At 34.9% G+C, this 10579-nt stretch overlaps 1 protein-coding gene across 1 annotated transcript; it reads right to left on the reverse strand.

The window, feature by feature from the left end:
• Positions 1-417: 417 nt before the first annotated feature.
• Positions 418-5298, reverse strand: LOC100374732 (uncharacterized). Its single transcript, XM_006818479.3, has 7 exons — positions 5164-5298; positions 4520-4892; positions 3648-3708; positions 3414-3534; positions 1171-1245; positions 1029-1046; positions 418-575 (listed from the first exon to the last, which is right to left on the reverse strand). The coding sequence occupies exons 2-6, from the start codon at positions 4879-4881 to the stop codon at positions 1030-1032; spliced, it is 636 nt and encodes a 211-aa protein (XP_006818542.1). The 5' UTR covers positions 4882-4892; positions 5164-5298; the 3' UTR covers positions 418-575; position 1029.
• Between the last annotated feature and the right edge of the window lie 5281 nt (positions 5299-10579).

Below are 10579 nucleotides of genomic sequence, written 5' to 3' on the forward strand. Positions count from 1 at the left end.
ATGTATTATTACAGTATTAAATAGAAAATCTGCAAAATTGTTTGGACGTTCTGTGTCAGTTATAATTACTCAACTATGTGAATGTGCATCCCCAGAAAGCGCGGGTATATGTGAATATATATGGTTTCTAAAGATGCACACATTATTCCAGTACCTGGTAGAGTGAAATGTGGTTAAATACGGGCGTGTTCACCTCCAACTTTTATATTATACAGATGTACACGTAGGTCACAGTTTACATTACAACCCATCGTTGGCTACGCTATTCTACAAAATTACTAAACTTCTGACACACCAACAGTAAATTTAGTAACCTCATGTATGAAAAATACTTTGTTACATTATAATTTATATAGAATAAATGAACATACTATACATGTATGCATATATATTTAAGATAAAAACTATATACATCTATTTTCCCTAATCCGATAAATCATTAATACAATGTTTTACAGTTAATCGCAATATTCGAGACACAATTAGTGTTTATCAAACCATGCGTTCAATTAAATATCTTCAAATGATTATAACAATACGGCCATCCATGTTTCCTAATAATGTCCCTGTGTTCCCTGCAAAGAATTAATTAATCAATTAATATTTTGAAACATATTAATAGAATTGTCACATTCACTGAATATATCTTTTCTCACATTCACATCCTAATTTTCAATGCATTTACTTAATACAATTTTAATGTACATAAAGGGATATACATTTTGGCATTTTACCAATCACAAATCCTTGTTAAGATATGAATACATCCTTGATCAACAGCTACGTTACGATTCGGTTAACGAAACAGTTGCAGTGACAGCCATAACAATAACTGAAATGTCTAACTGTAATTAGTCCATGTCAAATAAAAGCTCTGTACACTTTGTCATAATTTGTTTAAACAATTATGAGTAAAACCTATGAAAATGAAAGTGTCCATACATGTCTAAACTGTCTAAAATAATTAATTGTGGTGTACTCAGCATCAGAACATATAGAGAAGTTTGTTGTAATTTAATTTGACTTACCTTATACCGTAGTATATTCTGTAATAACAATTGAGAAATACAATGTTAGTCTTGTATTACAAATAGTGTGTTTATAATTTTAAACATCAATTAAAATATACAGCTAATGATTGAAAGATTCGAATATCAAACTGTAGATTACCTGTAATGTACTCTGTAGTCTGCTCTAAAATTGTAGTTGCAATCCCCGTAGTTGTTTCTGGTGCTACAGTTGTTGCTGGTGATTAAAAAGATAAATAGTGTTACCGTCTTTAAGGTAGAGATACAGTTTACTTGACAGGTATTTTAATTAGTTAATTAGGAAACCAAGATGACCTCCCTTGTCCACAAAACTATATATTTTCGGAAAGTCTATTGTATGAATTTTGAAATTTTGTTAGTATTTTTTTATGAACACTGTAGTTTGAAATATGCACAAAAATGCTTTTTTGGTCAAAAGTGATTTAAAAAAAATTAGCTTCTAAGCTATGCTTCTGTTTCCTGTCAAAATTGGTTTATGGGTACATCTGTTTACTATGAAGAAAGTGCCGTCTTGAAAACTGTCTACCAGTTTTGCAGGGCAGCAGCTCAAATTTTACTACTTCAAATTTATGCATAAATTAACACCCAGGCAGTTGTCTGTACGACTGTTCAACCAACCGAAAACAATGCCCCGACGGCGTTTTGAAGAAAAACACATTGTCAATCATTTGTAAAAATTTCAAAACAAAAAGGTCAAAGCGTCTAGAAGATATTTTTTTAAAGTTCTGGGATGTGCACTAAAAAAAAGCTGAGATAATTGCTAATTTGCATAACAATTCACTCATTGAGAAGTTTGCTAATGCTCATAATTAAAATGACTGTAACAGTTCCAAATTTAAATGCATTATCGTTTTGTTAAAAAGTTAAATATAGTGCATATGGAGATTCCGTCATTTCTTTTTTTTACCATGTTTCTTTTTTATTATTTATGCTCAATCTTGCTAAGCATTCAAAAGAGAGAATGTTTGCACCTATTATCTATATTTTAAAATCGTTTTTTGAGTATGTTCCACTATTCACAATTTTACACAATTTTAACAGTCTATAGCCAAGACTGTTTGGATATTAAAAAGCAAAAATAAGAATTTCACTCCCAAGTGCCCACGAACCTGCATCTCTACCTTAAATGTATTGTGGGGGTATGATAGCAGTTCTATTTTTGGTGATCTTTGACAAATATATTTTTTTAAGATGACGAACATATCATACTGTTGGATGTATTAGACTGAACGCATACTGGAAATATTAATTATTACTATAATTATTTTGAAGAATAAACATTAATGTTTTTAGCCATCAACAATTATACATCACATATCCAATAGAATAAACAGTCTAAGGTCAATATGTTATGATTTTTTTTTATAAAAAAAGAAATCACAACAAATCTGCAGGAAAAGAACAAATCATGTCTGTTGTTTTTTTTCACCATGCTTTAGCTTATGTATATATCTTTCCCTATTGCATTAGTAAATAGCAAATAATAAAATTAACATCAGTTGTCACCAACTCGGACGAAAAAGTGTAGTTTAACTTTTTTCTACCAGTTCTCTATTTCGATCACAAATTCACAAAATATTCTCGTTTAGAGTCTGCACCTTCCTTCAGAAGATTTGAACACAAACAGCAGAATTTGTTTAGTAAAAACTGAAAATTGACTCAAATTCTGTCTGTTGGCTCCAATATTAGGATTCATTCCGGGAGATATTGGAGAATATATAAAAAAAAAAGTTGAGAAAAATTTGGGCGAGAAAATCTATTAGTGAAAAGTTTAAAAGGAGTATTTCATCAAGTTAATCGAATAATGTGGATCCACTCATTTTTAAATTTGTCACAATGCACATCATGTAGATGAAATATGTAAATAATAATACCTGTGATAACATATTGTATTACAAATATATTTCCTGATACTGACAACTGACAGATATCATGCAGATTGCAGCCACTATTATTAATTGGAATCAACATTATACCAGTGGCGGATCCAGAGGGGGGCAGGGGGGCATTGCCCCCTTAAACGCATGATGATTAGTATCATCTGGATTACGCATAGCTTCTCTGCGATTTACGCTCCGTATATCTTAAGCGTAGCTTGGACCCCCCCCCCCCAAATACATTTTGCTGGATCCGCCACTGCATTATACACATATTTTGAATAATATTTCTTTTGCCAGGAAATGTATATTGATTTGTTAATAAACTAAAAATTGCACACAGTTTCATTTGTGTTTACATCCGTTTGAATTGTGGTATCAGTTAGTAATCACAACATACGAGATGTTGACCACATATATGGGTATCACACGACAATCCTTTACTGTATTTTAAAATTCACCCATTTGGTTTGCTTGCCATACTTACTAGAGTTAGTTTCAAGTGCTGGTAGCACTACAAATACTACCAAAAGACCAGCGACTGCTCCTAGAAGTATTAGTACTACAATAATGATAACAATCACTTTCACCGGCTTGGGCCACGTGCTCTAATGAAAAAAGATTACAAACGTATATTTGATGTGAAGCCGTGAATGCAATACGAAGTGGAACACTTATTGTGATGTTTCACATAGAAAATATGACTCATCTAACAACTTACCATCTTCTCCATAGCTTTGTCTTTTATTGCTGGAGCAAGCATAACCCCGCTTTTCACCAATCTTAAGTAAGAGATATAATATTCCATAAATATTTCAAATAAACATGGCACGTAAGGTTCGACGTAATTTTTTTTAAATTAAGACCAACAGTCTACCATTTTTGGTCACAGTACCAAACAAAATGACGTGTAAGTGTACAACATAGCGTGGGTTTCCGAATTAACTCATTTATTACATTATGGCCGAAAACCAACTATTTCTAAATGGTAGATGTTGTGTATGTCTGTACCATACTTGAGTTCATGTAGAAACGTTTAATTTGTCAATATTTAAAATTAAGTGTAAAATCATTTTTGTCAAATGAAAATTCGTTCGTTGGGGCGCGTTATAGTACAAACGTATAATGTGGGTACATCGATACCAGTATAACGAACAGTAGTTTATATTTACATAGTATAGTAAGTAGAATAGATCTCCTGTCAAAATACGTAAATGAATACGTAAATGCACATCGCGTATGCGTCACTAACACAACGCAAACTATTAACTGTTTTTTTTTCAAATTTAAAATGTAGTACATTCGCGGATAATGTTTTAATCAAGATCGCCTTGAAAAAAATAATGTTTGTTGTGCTGTTTGGTCAATTTATTAAATCGTTACATGGATTCGTCAACATGTTTGTTAACGTAGACGTGCAGGAATCCCCACACATTTATATGGCACTGAGGCAGATATTTCCTAATCACGCAACACTCTCTATAAACAAAATGACGTCACCAACCAGCCAATGCAGCGCATAATGCTGAGCCACATTCCCACCCTCAAAAAATATTGCTTTTTCTTAATAATCCGAGAGCTATTGGCACTTACTTTGTCAGTAACGGCTCTGGTTCTTTCTTTCCATCTTTGCCTGCCTCTGCATCTTTTTTTCCAGTTTTTCCTTTGTCTTTCTGAACGAGATTCATGATACCGCCCACGAGAGAAGCAGCGGCAGCAGGCTGGGCTTCTTTGGAGTCCGCACCCTCTGTTGCCTTCGCCTTCTCGTCTTCAAGAAGTGGACTTGTTTGGGTTGGTTCTTCACCCTCCTCTGTTTCTCCCCCTTCAGCAGGCTCCTCTTTTTTAGCGGACATTGCCCCTGCAGCCTCTGTTATTCCATGAAAAATCTCACCAGCTTTTTTTGATGATGCAACTTTTTGGCCAGCTTTGGCAACTGCTTTGAGTGCTGCGTTCATTTTGTGTTAACCTGCAATCAACACAGTATGTCAATGTATGGATGGCCGCCATTTTGAAAACAAATCATGATCAATGAGTAATACACACGTTGTCAGACTTGTGCTGGGTTTGCAGGTTTAAATTCACATCGCGATTGATGAACTCTGATCACCCTAACATTTTTATACATAATCTATACAATGGACTTGACAATATTTACTAGGTTCAGCAATCTGACTAGCACATATATGTAACATTCGCTAATTGCAATAATTATCAAAACTCAACAAAAAATTACTAACCTGAACAGCCTTAAATTACAATATGTGTTTGCAGGATCAGTAAGAATTCCTCTTGTCGGTGTACGTGTCGGCACCCCCTATCACACACGCGAGTAAAGCAGAGAGAGCTGCACGAACAGTAGGATCATACTATTTTGTTTTTAAAAAAAGACTATTTCTATTTATGTATTTAAATATGTTTGAGTTACTCTGCAAAACAGACCAGCATTTCTCAATTCGGGTTGTATGCAAATTTTAAATGTTGGGTGTGTCATCACTAGCGTAGCAGTGCATTTAATCCTCACCATATACTACTGAATACACGCTTTCTTTCTAGCATTTCTAACGAGAACAATGTATGCAATATACTAAACATTATAAAAAGACATTTAAAATTTGTAAAAATAGTATTTGAATGTTTTTATTCAAATATCGATACGTTTAGCATAATCCCTTCATCCTGGGACTAAAGGTGAAAGGGGCAATGTTTCTTCATGTTGAAAACCGATTACATGACACAAAGACAAACCTCATATTCAATACATATAAATGGAGTCACCAATATATAGACACGATTGATACCAAGGCATCGCAGTGTCAGTATCAGGAGTGCTCCGGCATGAAGTCAAAGCTATTAGTGGATGGTCAGATATAATCCGACGTTATCCTGGGGGCAGTACAGTATACATCGTTAATAGCTGATTGATTCGCATTGTTGACTGAATGTCAGTGGCATCTTTAAAGGCAATCATGTATGTGGTGCTGTTTGTGCAATTATTGATATAAACAAATTATATTTAATAATTATACGATTCTTTTTTTATATGTAATAATACAATTGTGTTATAAATGTATATTATAAAGTTATTTACAAACTATTTCGTTCACTGGCTCCGACATATTACTAGTAAAATTTCTGGTTGTGTGTTGAAACTATCTGTTAAGAAATAATTGCTGTATTCGATGTTATTTGAGATAAGAATTTGCATGACGCCGCTCAATTGAGTTGGCCTCTAACCCGTTAAACATCGTGTCGTCACAGGACGCGCTGTCTCTGCATATACGGAGGGCGCCAACCTGCAGCGTTACTAAAGAGGTTAAAATTTCAATTGCAAATACGCATATAAGATTCGTGCAACGCGTACATCTTATCATCCTGAGTGTCGTTTCGCTGAAAGACGTTGCCATTTACCGTAAAATTACCTACTGCAAATAAAGCACTTGTTCACGTGCATTGTATTTTGTTTGCAGATTAGTACAAATTGGATTGCGGGGGGGAAATTTGTTTCATTTCTCGTCAATATTAGACGATGACCTGTGAGGAGACAAAGTTTAACGGGTTAGAGGTCAACTCAAATTCTTAGCTCAAATAATATTAAATACAGCAATTATTTCTTAACAGTTACCTTCAATACACAACAGAATCGTTATTGGTAATATGTTCGAGCCAGTCATTATATACAAACAATTTATACCACAATTGTATTAATACATATAATTTGCATACATCAATAAATGCACAAACAGCACCCCATAATCATGCACATCCATTGATAGAGACAATGTTTTACAACGCTTTACCAGGCAAACTATTATCTTGATTATCCTCTTTTTTGTTTGTAGTGTTACTACCGGCTAGGTCGAATAGATTAGGTTGCTGAGATAAATTCTCGATTTTTTTTCTGGGGATAGCAACACTTTGTGAGTTTACTCACAGGAGGCCTAATTATAAGATTCTCAACGTCTAATACAATCGATCCTAGAAACACATTTTTCACCATCTCCAAGACTCTGATTTAGTATTTTTGAGCAATCCTAGATTACTCCGTACCTACCACCACAGTGTCAGTTGTAATTACATTCAAGACCTTTCCTTTGTCCCCAAATTGTATCATCAACCACAAATTTATCTCACGCTGTAGGCTTTCAGACTACATTTTATAACGTCTATGACTACTATGAAGTAAAAACAGTATTTTTGAAGGCGGTTCGACGACAATAACCAAACAGACACAACCAGTAAAATAAGAAACAGCAACAACGTTTATTACGTAGAGACAACAAAACCTCTAATAAACATAAGATTATACACAGATTACATAGATTAAAACACAGTCCCGTGGTAGAGAAACTGTTGTTAAAATGACCTTCGGTAAATGGTGGGAAAATTGTAATTGCTCCATTAATATCACTGATGATTGGTCAAAATTAACGACCCCTGATTGGTTATTTAGACGGCCTGTCATATCACAAATTGACAACCAGCTGGCTTCTAATTTGCCCACACATTCTCCAAGTTGCCAGTGCCTATTTATTCACTTTGCGGGTTCAGCCATGTCTGAACATTATCCCATAACTAAAACCCGCGATGTGACTTCATTCACGATGAATTGTTGTTCTTCTAGCTGTGGGTCCATAACTCTTCTTGTGTCGGATTTTTGTTATGATATATTAATCATTTTTGATACATTTGGTGTCGCTATTCTTTGTTTTGTTTTGTTTTAAATTTTTATCGACAAAAAAGAGCTATGGTTCCTTCCATAGACTTGTATAACATAAAAGGAATCACAAATAAACGTCGATAAAAGTACACAATTTTCATATTGCACGCAACAGAAACTGTCACCAATCGATAGTATGCTTATTAAACACTCAATATACACTATGCAGCGATAAGTATTTTTAAGCATTACAATCTAATTTCCGTATGCTCTGTCGGCAAGGAACATTTTCTCAAAGTCTGATGGTGGGACTAGTGCCTTATTTATCATCTTCGCATTGCCTCGAATTATTTTCATTTCAACACGTCTCTTTGCAGACTTATGCTAAATCATTACACACAAGCAATCTAGCGATTACGCAATATTGTAGACCATATTTTTTCATTCCAGGAACGGTATAATATAATAAAATGTCGAAAACAATGTGGAACCAGGAAATATTATATATGGACAGCGAATGATTGACATGGAAAAACCCACCACATGGTGAAAGCTATTTCTGTTAAGTCTCACATTACCACCCAGGGCCCCGTGGTTGCATTGCTGTCCAGGGCCCCGTGGTTGCATTTGGGTCAACCCCTGACCTACGTAACGTGACCTTCTAGTCCTGACTGGGTCATCAAGCCTACTTTCATCGGCTATTACTGGTCTTGGTGATACCTCATTTTAAGCTCTTGAGGATGTTGTAGCGTTATCTGTTAAAGCAATATTGGTGTAAATAGGATGTAATCAAAACATTTTATTGTGTAATTGGTTATCAGGTGATGTCTTCACAATCAGAGTAGAGAATATTTCCAAGTAGAGAATAGCTTACTCTAAAACGTTATTGTTTGAGGAGCTTTAAAATTTGACCTCGTGGTACTCGTGGTATTGCTCTAGTCTACAGAACGATTGGGTTGCAATTGGTACAACTCGGTCACGGTAATCTCAGATTAAAATTATTTTAAACTGAGTAGTGTGTCCAGATTTTATGACTTAAGTTTTAGAAAAACAGTTTATATAACACTACTACATGAACATACTTACCATCTATCATGTCTCCCCAACCATCTTTCAACTGGAATATTAACAAGTTGCCTAAGGACTCTAAGGACGGGTAATTTTAACCAAAACGGACTCCCTATTTTATTAGATTTACTATTATCGGATTTATACAATTCTGGTAGAATATCCATTATTTCGGTAGTCGATCTAAATATTAATTCAAACAGGTGAGGTTGTCCAGGTTGTATTAAAACACAAGAGGAAACAAGCGGGAAACATTTACATTAGGGTCAGATGCAGAAAATAGTCACGCGCGCGCCTCTCCCTACGACCCGCAATTGACAAACCCAGCCCAATAGGAGCACGCCCCTTTACCGAATTTCTGAATCCGTCAGTGATAGTAGTGTTGCTCCTTTACAATGAATTAATTGTCGCCTTGCACTCTTGGATACGTGTGGATAAGTAGGTAAATTCGTCATTGTATTGGTAACAAAGGGCAATACGATACTGCCGTAATACTGCCATATTACATTTGGTAGTCCGAGACCTACAAGGCATGCACTAAGATGTCTACCATTATGTTTGCGCATTCAACTATTACGTGTAAAGCAACTGCGTGAACAAGTAGATGCCCTCCGGCCGACCTCATATTCACCTTTTTAACATTAGCATAGGAATGTTGCCCTCAGAATTTCACCACAAATAAAATTCAGATTGTTATACATTGTTTAAAAACACGTACAAGGTGTCTATGACTATAAATGTCTACAGTATATGTACCAATTGTCACTCATACTATTCCCTGTGAATTTTACAAATGCTAATATTTCACGGAATTACATTATTAACAATAATAGCAAAATATAAAATTATCACACAATATTATTATGTGAATATGTGATTGACAAATATAATGGCATGCTTCCACATACTTGCACTGTAGTTGAATTGTGAATTTGTTTACACCATTAACGCATGGAATGATCTATTGATGGTGTGTTTAATTCTATAAATATATTCAATCTCCGTCACAATTATGATGCACGACGGACTCTGTAATAGTGAATGACACATACAATCACCAGTGAGAGGCCGTCACACATTCAACATTTTGCCCAGTACATTACCCTAGATAAGTTCTCCCATTGTTCGCTTGATTGATTTCAATAGACTGCGCCCTCTGGAGACCAGGACGCAAACCCGCGGCCATCGTTTTTTTATTCAATGTAGAACGTCGATGTATATGGTAAATGCCATGCTTTCAGTGACCACATTTTGGCGATGACCGATACAAATTGACACTAATGGAAATATTTTCTTGAAAACAAAAATCGATTTCCGCTCTAAATATCAAGTTGTAAATGAAAATCATCCTGTTGCATGGACACTTTGAGAATGGCGATTGATGATAAAAGGAAGTTATCTATGAAATTCAAAATTATTTATTACATAGCACCAATTACTTTGAGTGTTCTGGTGTCTAGCATCACATCTGATACGCGTGGGCATATTTATTCTATATAAGAAGTAGCCATTAGAAAGTTTTTGAAGACAGATTTTGAAAGAAATTGGTACAGAAAAAAATATATATACAAAAGAAAAAAATATTAATATAACATATGAACAGATAAATTGCCAGAACAATGAAAACAAATACAGCACTATCTCCGTGCATCTAAACTTGGTGTATTTGAAGTGAGGGATAATGAATAATATTGGGTAGGTTTATCGGTCTTTTTCTAAACTTCGGACAGTCAAAGGGCGTGTTCAGAAACTGTTCTGCGACGGTTTCCCGTAAAACCCTGGGCCAAGTCATGTGTGCAGATTCTACGAAAGTGAATCAAAAACTAATAGCATTTTGCTTAGGGCAGGTATAATTACTAACACGGAAACATGAATCATGAATCAAAATGGTTCTCTGTGGAAGACATCCATACTTTCCATCGTAGTCA

The sequence above is a fragment of the Saccoglossus kowalevskii genome, chromosome 14 (assembly GCF_978046115.1).
Source record: "Saccoglossus kowalevskii chromosome 14, keSacKowa6.1, whole genome shotgun sequence".
NCBI classification, from domain to species: domain Eukaryota; kingdom Metazoa; phylum Hemichordata; class Enteropneusta; family Harrimaniidae; genus Saccoglossus; species Saccoglossus kowalevskii.